Genomic DNA, 25083 nt, shown 5'->3' with positions numbered 1-25083 from the left:
ATAACCATACTTAGAGATTTTTGCTGATCCTGATGTGCACACATCAGTATCAATAACGAACATGATAATACATAAAATATATATCGATAATTCTCGATCACATAGCACTCAAAGCTAACAAAAATGTCCCAATTTCCGCCTTTTCTAACTAAACAACTTCATGATCTTATCAAGTATCAACCATAAAAAATGCCCCAAATCAAAATAAATCATAAGATCATGTCATGATACGCATCGGTAGTTAATTCCCCACGTAATCCATCCCCATAGTCCAATGATCAGGCAGACGCAAAGTTTTGATCCTTTTGACACTTTTTTTTTTCAAGTTTTCCTCAAAATCTAAATGACAACACATGCGCAAGTCAAGAGATTTTTAAGTTAGAACAACTATCAAGAAGAGCATGCAAACCAAAGCTAGTTAGGCGATTGCCCACAATTGCAAGGTCAGCTAACTTGGTCATAGTTTCAGCAATAGCAAGGGCCGCTTCATCAGAACTCGAAATAAATCCTGATCTACAATAAACTGACAGTTTCACCCATTTCAATAAAGGGTTTAGGGTTTGAGGTGGTTTAGTTTTGAAGATGAGGAAGACGCCACATGTGAGGTTCTTTGCAAATCTTAAGTTACCATGCAAACGCGTATGTCGAACTTCAACAGAATCATAGACAATGGTGAATTTTGGGGAGAGTTTTGAGTGAAATTTTGAAATGGAGACGACAATCAATTAGGGTTTGGTCATCAAATGGAAATAAATTACTGAGTTGTCCAATTGTAAAATCAAATTATAAAGTTTATCTAACTATTGAAAAGAGAGTTAAATTTGGATTGAACACTTGAAAAGGAAAGGACCATGCGTAAAAAAAACCCCATTAAACTCCTTTGTTTTTCTATCCATTTGCAAAATGCTATGGTAGCATTATCAAAATGATATGGTAGCATTATCAAAATGCTATGGTAGCATTAGCATTTCTGTTATGCAATTTCAATAAATAGTGTGATATATTTTCTAAAAATCAATTACTACATTTGTTCATGTTTATTTTTTAAAACACAGTTATTTTAACCTTTTCACTTCTAAAAAAGCAATATTTACACGGCGTACTTATTGCATAAAATTGTAATTGAACATAATTGAATAAAAGAACTTTGGTAACCGAGTTTATAATTTATGAAAATACCAAAATACAGTTTTTGCTGATCCCCTCATGTGCACATCAATATCAACAACAACATGACAGTACGTAATATATATCAATAATTCTCGACCACATAGCACTCAAAGCTAACAAAAAAGCATGCATACCAATTTCCACCTTTCTAACAAAATAACTTCACCGTACCAACCATAAAAAATGCCCCAAATAAAAATATATCATATCAAGAACATCGTCGAGATAATAATCGCGAGACCAGAGAAATCATGGGAATGGTAAATTCTAGAGGAAACTGGTGGGAACACATTGGAGCGTAATTACTTCAACCGATTTGACGCAAAAGTTTTGAGCCTTTCACATTTTCTTTCAAGTGTTCGTCAAAATCCATAAGCCAACTCTCGCTTAAGTCAAGAGATTGTAAATCAGAACATCTAACAAGAAGGGCATGCAAACCAAGGTTGGTTATGCAAATGCCCACAATTTCAAGATGATGTAACTTGGGCATATGTTTAGCAATAGCAAGCGGCACTTCAAAGGTCGCAATAGCTGCCTCTCTTAGTTTAAGCGATTTCAGTAAATGGCAACATCGTCCAATAGTTCTCAAAGTTTTGGGTTCAAGTCCAATTTGTAATGATTCAATTTTCAAGATGCTCCAACAATGGAAGATCCCAAACTGCTGCTCTCAATCCATCATTTGTTTACTGTAACCCGACGTTTTCTAACTTGATTTGAACTGGATAAGTAAATGTGTACGTAACTCATGATCAACAAAGACAGAAAATTAGATAAAATTTATAAAATATAACTAAGAAACATGTATAAAATAGACTATCTGTGATTTCAAAACTAACTTAAAACCACAAGTTCATGACGCACAGGCAATGGTTACCTGATAGCGATGTATCGGAGCAACTCATCAGAGCCAAAATGCTCAATATTCATGTCGACCGATCACAACCACGATCAACAGCCCGCTTGCACACATTTTTCCAATAAAACAAACGATTCCAATCTTCGAAATTGTGCACACGATTCCAATAGTCGAAATTGATGACACGCCACAAGAAAGGATCCTTGCAGATCTTATACAACAAAGAACAGACATTTTGAGCGGTGGTTAGTATTTCAACAGCCCCTAACTTCTGCAGAATCACAAGGAGTACTTCTGCAGGCAGTTCAAGCCAATTCCTCGCTGGGGCTTCCCGCTTCCGGATCATGGACGCCAATTCCATGAGATTAGTATTGGTCTAAATGAAAATATACTAAAACGGAAGGACTGAATGACGTGTGTATACATATATGTAGCATTTGTGAGAACTTTGAAATGGAGATTAGGGTTTAGGCATCAAATCGCAGTAAATGATGGCATTGATTATCTGCATTGGAGAACGAAGAATATGGAGTGTTGGGAAATAGTGCCGAACACGCTATCCGTTCGAAGTTAAATTATTTGGTGACGGATATCGAAACGTTTGTTTTATTTTATTATATATAGTTGGATAAAAGGAACTTTGATAACCGAGTTCATAATTTCTGAAACTACCAAAATAAAGAATTCGAAAATATAACCACTTCTTACCATTGGAGTTAAGAGTATTTGCTGATGTGCACACATCATATCAATAGCAACATGATAATACATATAATATATATCAATAATTCTCGGCCACATAGCACTCAAAGCTAACAAAAATGTGTCCAAATTTCCACCTTTCTAACAAAATAACTTCATCGCATCAACCACAAAAAAATTGCCCCCAAGAAAAATAAAACACACCAAAATCTTCATCGAGATCAGAGAAATCATGGAAATGGTAGATTATAGGGGAAACCGGAGGTTAACCATTGGAAGGTACTTCCGTCAACAGGTTCGTAAGGCAGACGCAAAGTTTTGATCCTTTGATAACATTTTTTTTTCAAGTGTTCGTCAAAATCTAAATACATGCACTTGCGTAAGTCAAGAGATTGTAAGCCAGAACAGCTATCAAGAAGGGCATGCAAACCAAAGTTAGTTATGCTATTGCCCACAATTTCTAGGTGATGTAAATTGGGCATAGTTTCAGCAATAGCAAGTGCATCTTCATCAGAACTCGAAATAAATCCTATATAACATAGTTCTTTCAGTTTCAGTGATTTCAATAAATGACAACATCGTCCAATAGTTCTCAATGTTTCCGGATCAAGTCCAATAATGAATGATTGAATTTCAAGATGCTCCAACAATGGAAGTTCCGAAACTGCTACACCCAATACCTCCTTTGTGAAGTAAAGGCTGTATCCCATAAGCCGAAGTCTTCTAACTTGTTTTGAACTGGCAACAATAAATATATAACGACTCATGATCAACACAGACAGAACATCAGAAAAAACTTGTAAAAAAGAACCAAAAAATATGTATGAAAAATGGACAATCTGTGATTCGAAAAAATAGAATTAAAACCACAAGTTCATGACGCAAAGGATACCTGTTAGCGATGTATAGGAGCAACTCATCGGAGCCAAAATGCTCAATGTTGATCTCGACCAACTGACCACAAGAACGATCGACAGCGTGCTTGCACATAATCTCCAAATGATCAAAACTATTCAAATCACCAGAATTGTGCATATCGATCACACGCCACAAAAAAGGATCCTTGCAGATCTTATACCACAAAGAGCAAACATTTTGAGCCGTGGTTAGTATTTCAATAGCGCCTAACTTGTGCAGAATCACAAAGATTACTTCTGCAGGCAGTTCAAGCCAATTTCTCGCTGGGACTTCCCGCTTCTGAATCATGGAAGCCGATTCAATGAGATTAGGAATGGACTAATGAAAATATACTAATACGGAAGGGCTACATGACGAGTGTGTGTGTGTATATATATATATAGCATTTGTGAGAAGAATTTTGAAATGGAGATTAGGGGTTTGGGCATGAAATCGCAGTAAATGATGGCATTGATAAGCTGCATTGGAAAAGGAAGAATATGGAGTTTTGGGAAATAGTGCGGAACAATGCTATCCGATGAAAGTTAAAACATCATAATGAAATCTTTTGAAATCTCTAATCTTTCATCTTCCTTGAATTTATATAAATACCTCCTCGTTCCCTCCTCTATAAGACTAAAGAAGTTTATTTTGGAGTTAAAAAAAATTCTCTATTTTGTTGGTTGCGAGTTTTTTAATTTCTTCGTTTGCCTTCAAGCCTGCTTTAGCCATGGTGCTGCACGAAAATTTACAAAAAAGACGTCACTAAGATAGGCCATTGAGGTGGTTTAGTTTTGAAGATGAGGAAGAATATCTCTTAGTATTATTTAATAAAAGTTACTTTGAGTTTGAAGAAACTTATTAGCTGGATAGTTGGATTAGATATATTTAAAAAGCCTGCTTTTTTAACCCAACTGCAACCAACACACGAAGACCCATGGCTTAGATGCAAATGTTGAAAAGAGATGATCGATCACACGTAATATTGTTATAATAACTTTTTGTTTGAGCTGTAATATGTACTCTACGTATTTGAAGCTTTGGTTTTTAGTTGAAGAACGTATATTTCATTTTTAGGGTGAGCTGATAAAAAATAAAAAAATAAACTTTTTCAAGCACACCATGCTTAGTTGAAAGGATAAAATTACTTTGGCATATATCTCTTCTGATGTGATCTAATTTCACTAAAAAATTCTCAACTTTATTCTCCTGAATTAATTATTTGAGAAACTATTTGGTTACTAGCTATGGATGAACCCTAGAATATAAATAATGGTCAATTAGCCTTACATAAAATTAACGATGTTTTTACTATGTCTTTTTTTTATAATGATATTCATATTTGGGTGTGTTTCACTTTCTGCAATCATGATCAAATAGCTCAACTTGACATGAAATTATGTGAATTACATATATATATATACTAATTTCGACTTTAATTTTAGAGTGATCAAGAAAGGCCTTTTCAATCTTCTCATTTGTAGTGCAAATAACTTAAATTTTGTTGTAATACTCGGAATGAGGCTTCTTCAATGTCTAGCCGAGCAAATCTTAAGGAAAAAAGCAATATTTTCATCCTCCTCTATATTCCACAATCTGTTGCATTTTTACCCCAATTTTGTGCTTCTCTGAAATCAAAGGATTAATTTCTTTGATTTTATACATGGTTATCAAAGATATGTTTGATATACTTACTTTATTCATAATATATCAGTCATATAAATACACTTTACTTTATTTTTGGTATATATCAGTTGAATAATATACCAAACATAAAATATAGAATTTAGATATGAAAGTAATTATCATTTAGTATATATCATATTTATCAGAACTCTCATACTTTCGACATTTCTTTATTAAGTTGGCTTTATTTTTCATTTCTCAGCTTTTAAGTTGAATTTTGTGGATGACACACAACTTCTTCTGCTAAGGCATCGTGCTCTCATATCATATCATACGAGATGTAATTATTATAAAATAAAAGATAAGACATGGAAATATCAGATACATTAAATAGAAAATACAAAGTATATATGTATGATTGGATATTAGTTTATTTTATAATCTCATTATTTATATGTATAACATACATATGCATAAAAGCGATATTAAGTTTAGATAGGGAAGCTAAGTCATCTGGTTCCTTCATGTCAAGAGATGATCAAAGGTAATGAGCTGCCTGAAATTCTCCCATATCTTCTCCCACACAACAGTCTCATAGTTTCCCTCACCATTGTTTTCATCCTTACACTTCAACACAAGACGCCAATTGACTCCAGCCACCACTTGCGACTCGCACTTCAATATACTAACAAGGGTCAAGTGATGACCTTGTGATTTGTTGTATTCTGCTACTGCCCATTCTGCTATATCTTTCACGTGTGGATCATTTGGATCCTTACATGGAACATAACCTCCAATTTCTGAAGAAGACATTTTCCTACCTTTCTTTCTTTCTTTCAATACGCACACAAATTAATTCTCTATTACTTATAGAATGCTTTGTGATTTGTTTTTCCAAACAAGAGGGTTTCAAATTTATACAACTCCAATTTATTCCACTCCTTCCCTTCAACTTAATTTATTTTTAATTCTTTCATTTGTGGAATATAATCTAATTCCTCTACTTCTATCAGGTAATTAATTAAGAAGAAAAAGTAGCTTTTTATTAAAATATACGATAATTTTGAATTTCCAAACGCCAACTTTTTATATTGGAAAATATTAACGTGTGTCCATGTAAAGATTATATTGTTGATTTTCTATATTTAAATATTACTAAACAAAATAATATCTTACTAAGAGTAGGTTTTTTTAGTATATAAGAGTTTTTTTTATCGTTACCATGAAAAAAGTTTCTCTCCGATATAACTCAAAGCATTTTTGGGCTTAAAGTCACAAACGACATCATATAATTTTTCTATTCTCTTATGTGTATATCTTCAACTATTTTTCTCAAATCATCAAGTATTAACTTATTATTGTAACACGTAAAATATATATTGCTAACACGATGGTAAAGCAAAAGATGACTGGTGAGGATTATTGAATTCATCAATATTATATAACATTATAGATTATTATAAGGAAAAAAATACATACCTTTGCCATAAAACGGAAAACACATGCAGGGAGTAAAAAGAAAAGAAAATCAATATATGAATAGGAAGAAATGCAAATATTTGTAAGAAAATGGTTGAAAATGTGTCTTTATACGTAGTTGTAGAAAATAAAACGTTACAAAGTCTATCAAGGAAGGTAAGAATTTGAAAACATTAATTAAAATAAATTTATAACTTTTTTAAAAATTAAATTATTGAAATAAAGAGATGAAAACCATTTTTATTCTAAAATAGAGGTAAGAATTTGAAAAGATAATAAATAGTTAATATTGATTTTATTCTTCATATTAAATAAATAATAAATCAATTATAAAATAATATAACTAATATATTTTATTTACAAAAACTCATTGAATATAAATGGTTTTTTTCTTTTTCTTTCTAAATTTAAACTATAATTAATATTTATTTTAAAATGTATGATAATATTATAAATTTAAAATTTAACAAGAGTCTCCAAAAAGATTCTCTATTTAAGTCACATTTAATACAGTAAAATAGAGATAGTAAGGATAAGGACATTGTCACTGATAAAGATAGTTTCGTTTGACTATTAATTATAAATTTATAACCACGATCAATGGTACATTTTGACAAACGATTGTGATTTTTAGACTAATACAATTTTGGTTGAGAGTAAAACACTAAAATAACTCACTTTATCAAAATTTAATTAATTAAAGTGGTTTCAATTTATTTAAATTTTTAGACAAAAAGTAATTTAAAATCATTTCTATTTGAATCCTAACATCAAACAATTATTTCATTCAATATTTATTATGGAGGGGAAAAAAATAGAAGGTAAACTCAACCATTTGTATTCACAAACTTTGCATTAAAAAGCCACAGATTAATTTTCATGATAATGTTAGTTAACTTTGACCCTTCTTTTAGCACATTCTTTTTCCAAGTCTTCGGCCAAGTTTAAACTGAAACATTGGTACAAGTCGAGAGATTCTAAATTATCAGCCATCGTTGCACTCCTATGTTAGTTAGGCCACTTGCAATACGTAACTTAGTCCATCTCGTTACTCACCATTCATCGTCTCCGACACGGTTCTTGAACAGTTTCAACGATTTCAGAAAAAGGCAACAACGTCGTCCAACGGTTTTCAAAGTTTAATTTCCAGTACATCATATGAAAACATAGAGATGTATAGATGCTCCAACAATGGAAGTTAATATGCTGGAGTCTTCTAAGATGATTTGAACTGCAACACGTGAATATTTATAGAAAGAAAGATCATAATCAAGGAAATGCACAAAAACTCATAAAGAAAACTTGTTAATCTTTAGTGATTTCCAAGGGGTTGCACTCCAACCTCCATTCTGGCCAATGATTTCCCAATCAAAGTGGAAGACAAGAATAAAGAAACATAAATGATATTGCACATGCTCCATTATTGGGTTCTCACTTGTCAGTGCAAGCCAAGGTAGAAATTTTAATGAATGGCTAGAACATTAAACTACCATGACAATTGTTTCAACTTTCGCAGAAACTAAACAAGATTTAGGACCCAAATTCTTCATAGGCTTATAATCAAATAATAACAAAGCATATTGCAAAAGGGTACACAATATTGATATTGATCAACTGGCCACAACTACCCTCAATTGCACATAATCTTCAAATTATGATTCATATCATACAAATCACCCATATACAGAAATCCTAATATTTTGACATTTTGTTATACTTTTTACCCTCCAAATTATTTACAAAATTTTGACCATTTTTTTTCTTCTATATTATATATTTGGTCATCTTTAGGTAACATTAGATATGAAAAACACCCCTATGTCATTTTGCGGACTCAAAGCTAAACTAAAAGGGAAAAAAATGATACTTTAACCTTTTTTGTAAGGCCGTATTTAATCTTAACATTTGGGAACAAAGAAGCGAGAAGAGCGATGCCTTTCCAGCGCCGCCGCCGGCGGTTTGCCGATTCTTCTTTCGCAATCGGAATGGATTTCTACAGGTTATTCTCTCTCCCGTTCTTTCACACTTTAGTTATAATCATGTGAAATCATCTGAAATGACGTTCATACATATATATTTGCTACAGTTTCATAAACATTCAGATTTAGGTTTTCATTTCGATTCCATGTCTTTTGGGTCGTCCATGTTTCTGGGTTGGATGGTAGTTTTGGCACTTATCTTTCTGTAAAAAAAGAATTTTGATAGATGGTATCATCTTGCAAGAGAAAGGAGATTCCAAAAAGAGGAGTTACTGAAGACTTTTCCAATTGGGAAGAAGCAAGCTATATGGTGAAATAAGGGGAACATTTATACTAAGTGGCAACCGTATTAACTAAAGAGTAAAAAAATCTATAGGGGGGATTTATTTTATCTTGAAAGTATTCTCATAGAACTATTTCAAATAATCATTTTCTCCTTTTTGTAGGGGTTGTATGAGAGGAGGAGATTAGGGTCTTCTGGGAGGACTGCTTATCAATTGAACGTAGAGACAACGTGGTTCCAAAAGGATCTTGCAAATGTACAAGATACCAAAAGGTGACTTTGAGATTTAGATTGCCGTTTCCACATAGTTCATAGAACACCAATGTGGCGACAGAATCATATGGGCAATCTTATTTGAAGCATTTTAAGTGTATTAATGGCTCTGTTTGATAGCTCCCATAGGAAAAAGTTTACCTTTTTCTGGATAATGCCCTTTACAAATCAAATTATAAATGGGCAAAAAAACATTATCTTCGGGAGGGAGGAGAGGGAGGGGGAGGGGGCAATATGATGAAACAGAGAACTGTTGGTGAAGATATCATACGGTTCCAACTTCCATGATATTTGTTATGTTCTTAGCTTAGTGTAAATCCACTGTCATAAATTTCTTCTATTCTCTCATTGTATTGAGAAACTACATCGCTCTTTACGAAAATTTGGATGTTTAACTGTGTATTTGTCTGTCAATCTTTAGTTTTAAAGATAGGTTAATGACTATAGGTTGCAAGTGTTTATGGCCACGATAGCTTACCGGGTAATGCTAGTTCAACTTGTATTTTTGTTTTGAATGATTATGATTTCTCATATTGATGGCTTATCTAGGATTTGTACTTTTTAATTTGCTATTGCTGATTCTTTGCACTTTAAACTATCATGGGTTGGCCTAGTGGGAAAAAAAGAGACATAGTCTCAATGACTAATTAAGAGGTCATCTACCTAGGAATTAAATTACTACAATTAGTGCAACTCTTTTCATATTCATCCTTTTCAGCTGCAAGCTCAGCCCCAACTAGGCTGTCAAGTTGTTAACTCTATTCACCTAAGTTAATGACATTTATAATTGTTTGTTCATGCTACAGTATTGGTTCTGTAAAATTTCATTGTAGTGCCAGCCGCACTACATATAATTCAGTTCACTGTGATATTAGAGCTTCACGATGAGAAGTTTGTCTCGTGGGGTTTAAAAACAGTGGTATATCAATTAGAGCTTCATGGAACCCTTTTGATTATGAGATGATCACTTGGATGAACTTTGAAAGTTAGTGGCTCTACACATGTACAAACGTTCTCTTGGGCTGCATGCTATTGCTAGGTTCTTTATTTCTCTCGGTGTTGTAATTGTACATTATGTATTGTTATACATACTTGATTGGCCTCCTTTTCGTCGACCTGTTTTTTTTAATGCCCGTGTATTTTCCATTTTTTTCTCAATGAAAACTTGGTTCTTTGTAATATAATATAGGTCTTATCTACATACAAACGTTGCTCTTTTTAATTTTTTCTCAATGAAAGCAGTTTGCCTACAATGAAGAAAAACACACACACATTGCCCATTGCCCTTTTATTGCTGTCAACTCATTGGTGATCATGAAGTTGATTCCTTTCAGTTTTCTTGATCTTCTTCCTTTAGGCAAGGCATGGAATGTGTGAGTGCCTGAGGTTGATATCTCATAAGACAGTACCTCGCACAGGTCTATACACACAGGTGTTATGCTTTATTTTGTTGTTTTAAAATGTCTCATTCATACATCTCTTTCTCGTTATTCATCATCAAATTTTGAATGTCATAGGACATTCACTGCAGTAGTATTGTTGAGAGCATTTTAGCTCTTTTCCAACTTAATGTCCTGTGGTTTAACCTTTAACCCGTTTGTTTGATTTTTTTCAGATGCCAAGGGTATCGCCGGAGCTGTTAGATTTTGGTTGGTTGTTCAGCTGTGACGAGATTGTTGTTAAGCTGATTTAAGCCAAAGCTTCTGATGGGTTTTTGGTCTATTGCATCTGTTGTTGACCATTTCTTTGAGAAAGAATGATACAGAATAATTTCATTTTCTTTCTAGGCAGCAGAAAATCCATGAAATTTTCCATCTCATGTTTCTGTTGTCTCTCTTTGTTATAAAGTTCAGATCATTTTTAAGCCTAATGTTTTTCTTAATATGAATCTTTCTATACAAGTTTCCACTACTTGGTATGATACTTAATAGTTGGCTTGCAACTAAACCACTTTTAATTTTTCTTTAGTATTGTAGTAGGAGATGTAATCTTCAAGAAAGACTGGTTTACCCCTAGAGAAGAGATTACCATACGTTTTCTTGGTTGAGATAATTTGTTCTGTTTTTATGCATTATGTTTAAATAAACATTGCTTGAAAGCTAATTGTATATGTTAAATCCCTAATATTTCATGAGCAAATCAATTTAGAATTCCTTCAAAAATTGTCCATACACGATCAATTTAATTGCCAATTGTAATAATAACACTGAAGTCTACACTTGAATGCATTGATATTTTCAAATGTAATCCTAACAAATTATCTAAATTGATTAATTCACACATAACAATTTAAAATTTTAAATGAAACAATTATTAATTTAGGATTTAAATTGATTTAATCTGCCAAAGTTTGATATTATTAATGTATCAAATTGATTTAATTAATTAATTATTAATTTTGATATATAAGTTATTCAAACGATATTAAAAAAATGTTGATTTTTTTTAAAAGAATCTATTGAGACATTTACTTTTGAACTAAAATTTAGGATAATTAAAATTGATTAGTTTAATTAATCTTCCCAACTTGGGGCCTACATTAATAATATTACTCAATTTATTTATTATCACTTTTAAATTCTAAAAGAAATTTCTTTCAAATCCAACACAAATGAAATAATTCAACCAAATGAAAACAAACTTTTTTGAAAATATGTAAATAAATAAATAAAACCCTAAAAATCCGTACTATCTTTAGACGGTGGCTGCTCTGTCGCCGGCAGCACCTGCTCCGTCGTTATTGGGTGTTGACGTACTACATGTCGTTTGTCGTCATCAGTGTTTATTCCGTAGTAATTAGTAGTACCATAGCCATCAACCCGTCGACATGATGATTGATCCTCCATCATTGGTTGTTGACTCAAGGAAGATTCACGTGGCCACTTTGGCAGAAGCTCTGATAGCATATAAGACGAGTTCAGTGGAAGCTCTGATGCCATGTAAGACGAGTTTGGCGGAAGCTCTGATAGCATATAAGACGAGTTTGGCGGAAGCTCTGATGCCATATAAGACGAGTTCGGTGGAAGCTCTGATGCCATGTAAGACGAGTTTGGCGGAAGCTGTGATGCCATGTAAGACAAAAGCTGTTGTTGAACGATGGCGAGTTCAGTTTGAAGCCTTTGAAGCCTCTGCTGAAGACCTGCTATAAAGGCAACGCAACCATGCACAGGATCTTCCAGCCGAGCCTCTGCCTCAAAGACAAGAGACTTGACAGTTTCTTCTCGCTCATCATACCTCGATGCCTTGAGAATTTTAGAGACGTTACTTGCGCCGTAAATCCTATGCACAACTTCGAATTTTTGAGGTTGGTCTGCTGGAAAATAGGGGGCGAAAATGCAGTCTACATCGCACTTTCTTCTTAGAAATTTACATGATGCACATGGTGAGCCATAAATCTTTTGGGATTGTGAGTTAGAAGAACTCATACCGTCTTTAATTAGTTTCTATAATCACAATAATATCATATCAGAATCAAATGCTGTTTATATAATAATAATCTCTTTGTTTATTATTTTTATTGGCGTTAGCATTCATTTATTAAGATAAATAGATTTAAGTTGATGTTATTTAAAATTTGAAGATCAAACGTTTTAAATGGTAGATAATTATGAAATATTTTTTTTATAAAAGATACAGATAATTATGAAATAATTTTTATAAAAGATACAGATAATTATGAAATAATTTCTTTTTAAAGATAAGAAACAAAAACTTAGATTTGGAGGAATGGAGATTTAGAGAACAAAAACTTTTATTAAGTGAAAACAAATTTATAGGAAAGAGAAAAGTAACTCTTTTGTTAAGAATTTGAGAGAGGAAAAAAATGTCACTGAGTTTGGGTTGGCAAGCTCATACTCGGACGACCCAACTCCAAAGTATTGTTAACACGAGATTTGCCCTCCAATAAGTTTTTGGTTGGGTTAGGTTGTGAAATTTCTTGACAATACAGTAGACAAATTTTTTCATAGCTCTAGACCAAAAGAACTCACAATTGGAAACGATATATGTGAGAGATTATTGAAGCGATTTGTTGGTGCCAAGATACTCAACCTTTATGTCAACCAATTGACGACAACTACGATTAACAATGTGTACATAATTTTCAAATCTTGATCCTTGTAATCCAAATGATCATATCAATGACAAGTTATTAAGAATCATATACACGTTTACATCTACAGGCAGTTGAAGCCAATTCAATTGGACTAATAACCCCAAGTGATATGGAAGGATTGGATAATATAGCATTTGAAATGGAGATTAGGGTTTGGCCATGAAACCGCAGTAAATGATCGTATTAATAAGTAGAGACTTAAAGAAAAGGCTTATAAGCTGTTTGATTAAAACCCAAAAATATAAAAGCAATATCGAGGATTGTGTTTCTACCAAGAGTCAAAATGATGAGGCCGCGATAATTTCTCAATTTTGGAGTGAAGAAGCGGAGACAAGAGATGTAAAGCGTATTACAAACTTGCAAACTTAGTTTGTGAATTTCCATCAGTCTTAACATCATCTTCATATTCATAACTCTTTAGAAAGGACAAAACTGCCTAACAGGTGGCTAGGTATAATTCACTAAACGGGTCGAAACCCGGTTATATCTAAGCTTGAAAATCCAAGAAAATATGCAATTTCTGCAGAAGCAACTCGCGAGTACCAAAAGGGGGTTTTTCATCCGTGATCCAATCTTTCTCAAGAACACCAGACTTGGCACTGTTCACCATCTCATTATGGAATGCGGTAACAATGAGGTAAATCGAGACCCTCAATACGTCTGCAATTGCATATGCCTTCGAGTGCAGCGGCCCGTTTTTCTTTTTACCAACTGAAGCATCTACTCTTCTAATACTCGATGTTGCCCATTTAATACCAGCTGGACCGAATAGATTGTGTGAAGATTGTAGATTAGTCTTCTTCCCCATCAGCACTTCAACAGCAAGCAGGCAAGACAATAGTGTTGACATAACAGTAGCATTACTCCCAGAGAGCTGGGCAACTCCGAATCGATCTTCCACATGTGAGCGTGCAGTCAATGTAGAAACCGTACGGGCACACCATGCGTACAACTGCAAAGTAGCAACCATTATCATTATATCCAATAACCGCAAAGATGTTCACAGTAAACTCGTTTCATTTACAAAGTTAAACAATATGTAATAAAATAAAGGGATAAAGAACATAAATTTAATGGCCATGCGATCTTCTCTACATTGGGCAAGCACGGGAATTTGAAAGTGAATGAATGCATGTAAATGAGTTTGTCTATCTTAAAATGCTTCCCCTAGCTTTCCAAGCTGTCTTCACAAGGAAGAAAATAGGTATGAGGCGATTGAACTTTCATTGGTTCAGGAATAGTCTATAACTAAAACTTAAACTGTTAAACTTGGTATTCATAAGCATAGCTTAAATAACATGCATTAAAATCCAAAAATGTCCTTGTGAAGTCATGGACAAAACTGCAAAAAATGTGTACTATAATTACAATGCAGACATGTGATGGATGGAGAAGGATTTGCCATGACGATGAAGGTTGTTGCATGGTTATACCCTATACATTCTTTCCTTCAAAATATTTTTAAATCTAGTATAGGCATTGATTCCGTCTAGGATTGATAAAAGTAACACCACTGCAAAACTCCCAAAGAGATTCAAAATAGGACACTCCCCCACCAAAGAACAAACAAATAAATAAAACAAGCAATGGACAGGATAGTTGTACTCCAACTAAAATTTATCCCCAACCTGAAAGTTTTTAAGAGCTTTCAATTGTTTTACATCGAAGTGAGAGTCATTTGGCGGTAATAACTGTCTGGATAGTTGGGAGGTCATGTCCATAGCACCTTCCAAACCTTGACCCAAGTTCAGGGCAAATTGCTCCAGAGGCCTCAAGGATATGGATATAACTCGCTTGTATGTGTCCCCTGTTTCTTCGAAAAATGCAGCTCTCCTCCATATATCAACATTAGTCTCACAAACCATGCAGAGATCAAGAAATGCAAGATATTGCAAAAGTGATCCAGAGTTGCTGTCCTCCAAAGCTGCAAAGAGGTGCTCACTAGGATTTGTTTCCGCAGCTGCAGAACCCTTTGGAGGTGCAAAAGCAAACCTCTTGGTGTGTAGGACCTAAAATTACAAAATCACTATCAGACACAGTAAATAATCAAATTGCAGGCCTGACAAAAAATTGTGTTACAAACTGATTAAATTCATGGAGGGCATCAGTGTTATTTGAAAACTACTTACAAATAAATTGTTGCTTTAAGACAGTGTCTCAAACTGTAGTAGAGAGTCTATCCCTTTAGTGACAACTTTTTATAAGAACCCAATCCATCTAAAGCATAAAACCTCCAGTTTTTTCCTTAATATGATGGAGTGGATATTTAAATTTAAGTTAAGTTACACAAAGCACCTTTGAAAAAAGCTTCAACTATGCTCCTGACTTTGAAAAGTGTTTTCTAAATTTATGCGCAATGCTTCCTTTTCTACATGGTAAGTTTCAAGTACATGGTCTTTTAGAATAGTGCTTCCGTGACCTAACCATATAAGCTGTTAAAGCTCTAAAAATTCATGTCCAAACTAGTATTAAGTTTAGTAATAATTTCCTTAAAATTAAGTCTAGCAGATTGTCTCCAGGGTGGGGCGGGGCGGGGCGGGGCGAGGGTTGTTTAAGTTAGTTTATTTGAAGTCACTGTTTGAATTGCCATTGACGTTACATAAAGGGGCATCAATCCCACTTCAAAAGCCTAAAGGAGACTACAACATGGCACACTTAACTTAACGACGTTGATGAGAAAAGAGAAAGTACATCATTATACTAACCCGATGTAAGTGGTGAGTCAATTCCCAAGAAAGAAAAACTGCAAAACTTCCAATGAATAGAATGGTCTGGTTACCAATGAATTTTCTGACCGTAACATTTTTCTTATGTTGATCAGGCAGAAGCACCATTAATACTGCTGAAAATAGGAAGGTTGCAGCAGAAAGTTTGGAAGCCAACGTTGTAGCTGATGGAAAACCCATCTTGAAGCTGAAAAAGGGGGGACGCTGTTGATAAAAGTATTTGCAATCAGTAAACCAGAAACTTCAAATCTTGACCATGAAACATGCAAGAACACAAATATCAAAGATATGTGAAGTAAATACGGTAGCTTAAAATTCTCCTGAAATAAGGCACATAAAAAGAAAAGAAATTTTAATTAATTAACTAATTAAAAAAAAAGTAATAAATTCAATATTAAAAATAACTGGCTTCCACATTATAACGGTGAGTTAACTATTGTATTGAAAAGTCTCCAAAATGAACCAATAGGTAAAAATTGTGTTTAGACATTCGACAAAGGATGTGTCATCAATCTCTAACTAAAGCAGAAACTTAACCAATGACAAAATCACTAATTGTAGAATAATATTAAAAATCTAGAAAAGGGTTAAAATTGAAGAATGCCTTTTACAAATAACAAACATTATGTAACGCGTTGTCATCTTGAAAGCATCCTCCCTAATTTAACCATAAATGATATCCAAAGACGCAGCAAGGCATATTATAGTACTCGAAATCTTCAAAGTCATTTTCTTACGCATCCTAAGAATTACTTCTTATTCGACATAGTTCTCAAAGCTGCTGTCAAAACTACTAAGATCCAAAGACATTTTCCTTCTGCACAGAACATCTTACAAGTATAATCTGTTTTCAATAAGAAAGTATCAAACTACATCTTCTAAGTTGAAATCAATAAATACACAGTCAAACAATCAAAATTTATGTATTGCAGCATTGCCATGATATTCAACAATGAGCCCCAATTGGAACTAAGGCCCATCTGTAAATTTTGGAAATAAGGCATAGACTAATTCAGTGTCTTCTCTTTGCATTCAAACCCTTATATATCATTAGATGTAAGCGTATCAGAACACCAGTTTCCAATTCAAATAAAACCCCCAGAACCACTCCAATTCTGAACAATTCACAGAACTAGCTATTTCTCCATAGTCATTATAACCTCTTAAGTTTCCACTAGTCTAGCAACCAGGCAGAAAATAAACAATCAAATTACAAACGGAGGATCGAAAGCTAACCTGTATGATTGGGAACATTAGAACCCATCTTTTCTTGTAAACATAGAAACAGCCATAAATCAAACCCATCAAGAGACCCATATGCCACGCACTTCTAAGACCATCTGATTTCCCCCAACATATGGAAACCGCCGCCAAGGAACCTGAAACCGCAGTTGCCACAACAAACAAAACCAAATAGAACGAAACCATAGCTCGACGGCGAAAATCCTTCAAAGCCGACGCTGATGAAGCATTATCACCACCTGAAACTACAAGAAACCGGACGAGCCCAAACACGAGCTCAAGCGGCGCGGCAGGTCTCTCGAGCTGGGGAGAAGCAAGAAGAGAAAGGGAAGAAGAAAAAAGGAGCTGAGAAAGATGAAATGTAAGAAAGGTAAGGAACCCAGTGAGCAATGAAGCAAAAGGGGCAGATGGGTCCCTAGTTCCAGCTGAGGAATTGGTAACAGAAACAGAAGAAATGGCTGAAACGAAGATTTTGAAGAGGAAAAACACGACTGTTGAAGGAATAAATTGCCAAATAAGGAAACCCAGAAAGCGATTCTTGACAACCATTTCTGGGGGTCCGAAAAACGGAGAAGATGAAGACATTTTCAAGTGGGTTTTTCCTTACAAAATCAAAATCGAAGCCCACAGCGATCTTTGTTCTTGAGAATTGAAAATAATCAACTGGGTTTGATTGTAAGAAATTTCAGAAGCGGATTAAGTGGTGGGATTCTTCTTCAAAGGGGACTCAATTCAAATTTCCATCTCCCAATTCAATTTGTTTGAAGCGCACAAGCCTCGACTGCAACTACAAAGCTCCTTTTAGGGGGGAAAACGCTGAGAACGTCGCTACACAATACCCTTTTTCTCTTTAAAAAAAAAAAGGAAATTTGAAGGGCAAAATTTAATTTTACATTTATACTTTTGGAAATTATACATTTTTATGGATGATCACATTCATTAAACTACAAGATTGACTAAGAATTCAATTATAATTTTGAAGACAGATGAAAACATAATCAAGAAATTGAGGGAAAAAATCTAAATTTCAAAAACTAATGGAATCCCAATCTGAAGATAGAAAATAGATTTTAAGAAAAGTAAATAATTGTCAAAATTTTAGTCCTTAATAGTAATAAAATTACAAACTATTTTTAAAATTTTAACTACAATAGATATTTATAGAGACTTATAAAATCTGAAATTTTATTATTTTCAAAAGAATTTCAGTCCATTTATTTAGTTATTGAATTATATATGTATGTATGTATGTATTAGTTCTTTATTGTAATAGCTGACATTAAGCCATAGGATTTTAGGCATTGCTATAGCAAAATTATTCTTAAAGATTAAGCAAGTGATTATTTGAAAAGTCCAAAAGTTTCATTGTATAGTTTCCTCCACCACATTTTCTCATTTGCCAAAAAAGAAATAGAAATAAAATTCATTTTGTTTTTAATAAATTTCAAATTAGTCTTTTTCTAATGAAACTGTATCATAAATACCATATAAAAGCCATTGACTCGTAATCATTAAACTATTGTTTAAGTTAATATGTACTAATCATGCATTAATTAAACTTTAATTTTGCAAATTGAAATTATTCTAAACAATAATTTATATATATAATTATTGTAAATGACAGAAGAAATGTAATCTGGAAAGGAAATAACACTTTCAATATCATTAAATACAGAAGAGATAGTAGAATTGCTATGAATCATTCATTCTTCTTGTACACACATACATGACTTAGTTACCTTTCTCATTGCTATTAAAACTAAACCATAAACACAACAAAGTGAGGTATACATTAATCATAATCACAACCTAAACTTCTTGATCCCTAATGCAAACTAATGCAAACTATCAACACTTTCCATCTAACTTTCACACAAGATTCACGGCGAATGAACTATGTAAACTTCTATCAAACAAATGATCCTGTTCTCGAAACTTGAGATCGTGCATCTTCAAAGTGGTCATCATCGACCTTCTCGGAGCTCAAACTTGGTGGAACAAAAGATCTGAAAACTTGTTCCATGCTGGGAACTTCCTTCAAATCATTACGAGCAACTTCAAGAGCAGTGTTAGCGAAAGATCGGTAGAATTTTTTGTGACAAAGGAAGGCAAATATCAAGGAGATTATGGGGAGTGGAATTAAGATTGGAGCATAGTAGAATTTCTTCACTCCGAAGAAACCGAACATGGTAAGTTGGTACAATAGGAGAGACGCTATGATACGGTTGAATATATGTGGCCATATTCTTCCATAGGTCTCATAGGAAGGAACATAAACTTTCAAGACCTGTAAAAACAAGGTCATACATTAACACAACAACAAAAGAATGATCCAAAAGGCAGAAAATTGGTTTGATTGCTACATTTTACAATCAATTTATGTTACCTGATTGCGAAGAATAAGCCATCCAAGACCAAAGTATATGACACCGAACGGAACAATCAGAGGTGTTATGATGGAGTAGCAGAGGACTATCGTAAAAATGAGCAAGTCACCAGGAATTCGAGTTCCATAACCAAGATCTCCTGGAGTCCAGGCATCCTTCACATCAGCTTCACATTTGCAAAGAAATTTCTTCTTCAAATGGAAAATGATAAGAGGAACTATCCTTGATAGTTCAAGACCATAACCGACGAAGAACCTATGCACAAAAGAACCAAAATCAGTTTGCTAGTAACGAATGCTAAATTTATATTGATTCTTAATCTACATTCATTAAAAATATAGAATTAATGATGGTATCAAAATTATTGTTTTAAAAGCATTTTGGTTTAAGGATCATTAATACATGCAAAAGTAAGTTGGCTTCATAAAGATGAAAAACCAAAATTGAAGCAACCGAGAATCGAAGCTTACTTGAGAGCCACAAAGGTAAGGAAGAAAGTTGCACTGCCAGGGAGACTACTTGCCAACAAGGGAACAAGAGAGTTTGGATCCTTCTGGATGCTCTTGAATGTTCTGAAAAGTGCACCACTCAAAGTGACACCAATGAACACATTCAACACTGTGAAATAGAAATATTTCCCAGAAGCAGCCCTCTGTGCATGTCCCTCTGAAGGAATTCCCTCAGTTTTTGATAGAAAGAGTAGTAACTTGGGCAGCAGAGCCAAGAAGATAATCAAAGCTAGCTGAGGTAAGTAAGCTTCTAAAATTGCCTTGACTGCACCTATGTTCACAACTGGCTTTAAAAATGGCAGAAACTTCCTCAAGTTATCAAGTGTCGTAACAGCAGAAACTGCAGTAATTGGAATCATGTAGAAGAAAATCATCAGGGCCACAATGACATACACAACATACTGTCTGACTTGCCTCTGAATAAAATTTATGTAAAGATTAGGCCAGATAATTTGGCGGGGTTCAGGAGCTGCCAGGACAGTCCATTTATCAACGATTTGTGCGTGTAAGTTTTGAGCTGCAGAAGCTGCTGTTTTCCGGTTATTAAAGACAACTACAGCAGCATTCTTCTGCTTCTCTCTGAGAGTAGCCTTCTGTTCAGATTCCAATTTTGGTACTAGCTCATTGATCTTCTCAGAGTAGAATTCTATGCTGTCAACTTTTTTCCCAATAAGACCAAGAAAGCCAGTTTTATGTGTTGGTCTTACACCTTCTGGCTTGGCTTCTGTTTTTGAAGCTTCAAAGACAGCTTCAGACCGTTCGAGTTTTTTCTTGTATCCTTCCAACTCCTCCCACAATTTATTGACCTGCTTGACATTTGACCATTTACATTATGCCACATAGAAATTATATGTGAAAGAAATCTCTCTTAAAAAAATAAGAGTTGAAGAACTCTAAACCGGTGCACACACAGAGTGGCAAATATGATCTAATCTGTTGCGCAGTTTTCTTAAATGTGTTTCACACAATTCACATCTTATCTTAAATATCGTAGATGAGACACCCTATCCTACATATCCTAGAAGAGAAAAGTTTCAACCGGAGAAACCATACACGACAATGCAAATACAACAACAGACTCTATTCATAGCAACAGATTATAGTGTGGAAAAACCCAAAACTATTATTCACCGAGAGGCAAATTTGACTTTGTTTGTTTATATTTTCCTCAAATTTGTTAAATACAATTCACATTTTTTTGCAAAACATCCTACAGTCAAATATTTCAACAAGAAAAAACAACACATCGCAAGGTAAATACAACACATCGCAAGGTAAATACAATTGTATGAGAAGAAGCAAACGTAAGAAGATTAAAGAAACGGAACTACTGAGCTACAAGCAATCTTGAAATAATAAATATAAAGTTCAAAAAGTGAAATGTTGAACAGACCTTTTTGTTGTCTGTGACGATCAGCGATCGATAGAATGTATCTGGATAGATATTCTTAAAAAAGGAATCAACCTGTTCCTTCCTAGTTTGACCTTCAGGGACCGGAGGAATATCTCTAACAATAATGGCAAATTGTTCGGCCTTTACTTCTGGAGTCATTAGAGCTTCAGCTCTCAGAGCAGAGACGTGATTATAAGCTTTCCATGTCAGGTAATATACCACAAAGGAAACCCAGTAGGTGGCTAATAAGAAGGCCCAAAGCCGATTACTCCGTAACTGCATATGAAAACAAGTCAAAACTCAAATCTGAGAACCAAAAAGGCCAAGCCTCCAGTTCCTGTTTTCTGAAAAATAAGAACTCGACATTTTTTTTTTTGTTTTTCATTTCCAAATCCAAACACCATTATGTATTAACTAAAGAAAGAACACATGGTTAACAAAATCCTTATCAAACAGGGTATTAATGTTGCTTACATTGATATTTCCCATGGATAAATTGTCAAGTTCACTGAAAGTCCCAACACTTTGGGTATTATTCATTTTAGCATTCTTAATCCCATCATCGGTAACAGCAATTGGAATGAGCACTGGCAGCAGAACAACAGCAGACAACACAAAAATCCCCAGCACTGAAAAAAAAATCCAAATGCAGAACGAAATGAAAAACAGAGCAAGCACCAAAGAAAAATTGAAACATTCTAAAGAAAAAGAAAGAAAAACAAACCAGTGGCCAAAAACACAAAGTAAACAGCAGAATCAACCCCAGACATAGAGATCACGTCCTTCTCGGAAGAAGACAGAGCTTCCGTAATCCAAGCAAACGGGCTCCTACTCCTGGACCCGACGGTCGGATCCAGACCCTTGAGGATTCGATTTGGGTAATAAATAACATGGTTACAAGGCCTTGAAGAAAGCCAAGCGAAAACAAGCATCAAAACCAGAAAAATCACAAAAGACGTCCCTAAAGACGTCAAAAACGAAGAGAAATCCATCTGGGTCCGTCTCTAAAACCCCAATTCCTTGAACTCCTGAGTGAATCTGGAAAAACCCACCTGGAGAAGAAGCTTAAACACTGTGAGAATGCAAGTAAAGTGAAATTTAAGGGTGTTTGCTTGATGGGTTTTTTCCGTTTCTTTTTTGGGTCATTCAAAGAGGTGATAAAGTAACCGTTGAGAAACGGTGGTTGGTTGGAGGTGGGATATTTATAACGAATAGGAAAAAGAAAATGGGATGGGAGAGAGGAAGAGTGAGCTTAAAAATCTGGGTTGTGTGGGGTTGGGGATGAAAATTTGGATGAATTTGAAGTTAGCTGGTTGTGGGGTTGAGTCCGTGTGTCATCATTTTCTTAATTGCTTTATGAATTCATAGATAAAAGGAGAGAGAGTAGAACTGTTGAAGAAGCGGATAAGGAGGGAAAAGAGAGAGATTGAAGATGATGGATGGGACAGGACTTAGGGAGAAGTGTAAATGACGAAAAACACCTTCGTTTCTTTCCATTTTGGAATCTGATGCTTTGGCTCCACACTCACTTTTCCTTCTTCAAATACTTCAAATTTCAAAGGTACAAAATAATTACAATTTTAAGTTCAATCCTTATTTTTCTCCCAAAATTAGAAATATATATATTTTTAATATGTATATTATAATATTCAAAAGGGTTAACTAAAACTTTTGATTGTATATTAATGAAATTCAAGTGAATCTTTAGTTTTTTAAATATTAAGCTTATATAAGACAATAGTTTTTTCTTATTACTTTATCATCTACTCAAGAAAACATGCCAAAATTTGAAATCAAACAAATATACACATATTTAAATAAAATTGTTATAAAATAATTAATGATCCTTAATCTATATTTTATACTCGTATAGTAAACTTTGACATTATAGTTTCGAATATCTCAATTAATTTCTATATTAAACTTGAAAAATAAAATAAAGGAATAACTTGACATTCACACACATGCATGTGTTATAAAATATCTTATATAGTTTAATTTTAAAAATTATTTCAAATCAGAAAAAGTTTAAAAAAATTGATAAATATATCAAATACCAATAATATCCCTATTAGTAGACGTATAATAGACAGATTAAAAAAAACTTTTATCAATCTATCATAAATTCTAAAATTTTATAAAGATTTTGGTTGAAAACACTTCTTTAATTTTTACTTTTTTTTTTTTTTTTTGTTAAGAAACTTAAGCCATTTAATTGAATATCTACAAATTTAGGAATATATATGCACATTGGGTATAAATTCTTTACTTCATTTAATTGAAATTTCCTTCCCTCCCACCCAATTTTTCCCTTTCTTCATTGGAAGTTTATATATATATATATATATATATATATATATATATATATATATATATATATATATATTGCTTATTTATTTAATATAACTGAAATTGCAATTCTTCCTTAGGGAATGTTTCGTAGGTTTCCAAATTTGTCCTTCGTTCCCATTTTTGCTTTTTTTTTTTTTACTAATATTTTTTCATATACGTTTTTTAAAATAATAGACAATAAAATACTAGAGGAAATTCAAACCATAAATTTTAATTTTATATCATGTAACAAACTGAAGGAACGATATTTACTAAATTATTTATAGAAATAACTTTTCAAAATAAAATTAATTATAGATTTGGATAGAGATAAATTTTAAATTTTAAATATTTTGATTTATATAACCTTGACTTGATTTATTTAGACAACAAAAAAATATTCACTATTGAGTCAAATAATTTGAGTTTATAATTAGATGGACTCTTCTCATCTTTATAGTGTAAGGATAACAAAAGTGATTCCTTTTTTCGTTTAAATTAAAGCATTGCAGTGTTAGTGGAACACGTGATCATGTGTCTTGGGATAATAATTTCCAAAGCCTTGACCACTTTTTGTGGTGAATTGAAATTTGATTTAATGATTTAATAATTGTAATATTATAATTGATCAAAACCTTGGTCAAAATATTACCCATAAGTGAAATAATTATAATTGTATTTTTTGTCGTTTTTAATTATGTACTTTTTTTGTAGTACACTTTAATTATATACGTAGATTGTTTATTCCCTTCTTTTGTTATTTTTCTAACGACGATGCCTTATATTATATGTCCAATTATTTACCTAATGTGTTATGTTAATGAAACGTGTGAAGCAATTAATGCCTCATGGGCTGGCTGTTATATGGAGCCATTTGTTTGATTGTTATTTATGTTACTTTTTTGGGTACTGTTTATTATTGTTTCTTAGATAGTTTATTACATCTTTTAAAATATTTGAAAGTAGGCAGATACATAATTGAAACTACAACAATCTTCTAGATATATAATTGAAAATTAAGAGACCAACTTAACTTTTTAATAAGTACAATGGATACATCGTAAATGTAGTAATAGGGCCTATGCATGACGGTTATATAGAGGACTCATATCTTAG

At 33.4% G+C, this 25083-nt stretch overlaps 5 protein-coding genes and 1 long non-coding RNA gene across 7 annotated transcripts; 1 reads left to right on the top strand and 5 right to left on the bottom strand.

The window, feature by feature from the left end:
- Positions 1-2827: 2827 nt before the first annotated feature.
- Positions 2828-3950, bottom strand: LOC101212845 (putative F-box/LRR-repeat protein 23). Its single transcript, XM_011660223.2, has 2 exons — positions 3621-3950; positions 2828-3466 (listed from the first exon to the last, which is right to left on the bottom strand). Exons 1-2 carry the CDS (start codon positions 3932-3934, stop codon positions 2959-2961), a joined length of 822 nt encoding a protein of 273 aa, XP_011658525.1. The 5' UTR covers positions 3935-3950; the 3' UTR covers positions 2828-2958.
- Positions 3951-5461: 1511 nt separating this feature from the next.
- LOC101211803 (cysteine proteinase inhibitor 5-like) lies at positions 5462-6129 on the bottom strand (the record flags this gene model as incomplete). The annotated part of the gene is given in 1 exon segment (NM_001280748.1): positions 5462-6129. A coding segment is annotated over 1 exon segment (291 nt). The 5' UTR covers positions 6065-6129.
- A 2409-nt stretch (positions 6130-8538) lies between these two features.
- On the top strand, positions 8539-11317 carry LOC116404358. 2 transcript variants are annotated; one of them, XR_004217197.1, is made up of 4 exons: positions 8539-8729; positions 9156-9265; positions 10508-10697; positions 10881-11317. It is a non-coding gene; the product is annotated as an uncharacterized LOC116404358 (long non-coding RNA). The 2 variants fall into 2 exon arrangements; XR_004217196.1 differs by having other exon boundaries at positions 8551-8729; positions 10623-10697.
- Positions 11318-11873: 556 nt separating this feature from the next.
- Positions 11874-12909, bottom strand: LOC101213331 (protein LATERAL ORGAN BOUNDARIES). Its single transcript, XM_004134859.3, has one exon. It carries the CDS (start codon positions 12688-12690, stop codon positions 11941-11943), a length of 750 nt encoding a protein of 249 aa, XP_004134907.3. The 5' UTR covers positions 12691-12909; the 3' UTR covers positions 11874-11940.
- A 668-nt stretch (positions 12910-13577) lies between these two features.
- On the bottom strand, positions 13578-18193 carry LOC101219057. The gene is made up of 4 exons (XM_004134545.3): positions 17342-18193; positions 16085-16309; positions 15008-15388; positions 13578-14331 (listed from the first exon to the last, which is right to left on the bottom strand). The coding sequence occupies exons 1-4, from the start codon at positions 17930-17932 to the stop codon at positions 13867-13869; spliced, it is 1662 nt and encodes a 553-aa protein (XP_004134593.1). The 5' UTR covers positions 17933-18193; the 3' UTR covers positions 13578-13866.
- A 786-nt stretch (positions 18194-18979) lies between these two features.
- Positions 18980-22966, bottom strand: LOC101211872 (CSC1-like protein ERD4). Its single transcript, XM_004134516.3, has 6 exons — positions 22361-22966; positions 22111-22265; positions 21637-21912; positions 20205-21049; positions 19734-19989; positions 18980-19634 (listed from the first exon to the last, which is right to left on the bottom strand). The coding sequence occupies exons 1-6, from the start codon at positions 22626-22628 to the stop codon at positions 19257-19259; spliced, it is 2178 nt and encodes a 725-aa protein (XP_004134564.1). The 5' UTR covers positions 22629-22966; the 3' UTR covers positions 18980-19256.
- Between the last annotated feature and the right edge of the window lie 2117 nt (positions 22967-25083).

The sequence above is a fragment of the Cucumis sativus genome, chromosome 6 (genome assembly GCF_000004075.3).
Source record: "Cucumis sativus cultivar 9930 chromosome 6, Cucumber_9930_V3, whole genome shotgun sequence".
Classification (NCBI taxonomy): domain Eukaryota; kingdom Viridiplantae; phylum Streptophyta; class Magnoliopsida; order Cucurbitales; family Cucurbitaceae; genus Cucumis; species Cucumis sativus.
Note: the sequence above shows the minus strand (reverse complement) of the source record. Positions and strands in the feature narration are given on the sequence as shown.

Bases quoted from the DNA above. Each gene is read 5' to 3' on its own strand.
- LOC101213331 (XM_004134859.3), bottom strand. From the start codon at position 12,690: ATGAGTTCTTCTAACTCACAATCCCAAAAGATTTATGGCTCACCATGT.
- LOC101219057 (XM_004134545.3), bottom strand. From the start codon at position 17,932: ATGTCTTCATCTTCTCCGTTTTTCGGACCCCCAGAAATGGTTGTCAAG. The intron at 16,310-17,341 runs GTTAGCTTTCGA...TTTTATCAACAG, and splicing joins TAATGTTCCCAATCATACAG to CGTCCCCCCTTTTTCAGCTT. The intron at 15,389-16,084 runs GTTAGTATAATG...TTGTAATTTTAG, and splicing joins TGACTCACCACTTACATCGG to GTCCTACACACCAAGAGGTT.
- LOC101212845 (XM_011660223.2), bottom strand. From the start codon at position 3,934: ATGATTCAGAAGCGGGAAGTCCCAGCGAGAAATTGGCTTGAACTGCCT. The intron at 3,467-3,620 runs GTATCCTTTGCG...TATTGTTGCCAG, and splicing joins CTCCTATACATCGCTAACAG to TTCAAAACAAGTTAGAAGAC.
- LOC101211872 (XM_004134516.3), bottom strand. From the start codon at position 22,628: ATGGATTTCTCTTCGTTTTTGACGTCTTTAGGGACGTCTTTTGTGATT. The intron at 21,913-22,110 runs GTAAGCAACATT...TTTCATATGCAG, and splicing joins TATCCATGGGAAATATCAAT to TTACGGAGTAATCGGCTTTG. The intron at 19,990-20,204 runs GTAAGCTTCGAT...TTTTGTGCATAG, and splicing joins CTTACCTTTGTGGCTCTCAA to GTTCTTCGTCGGTTATGGTC.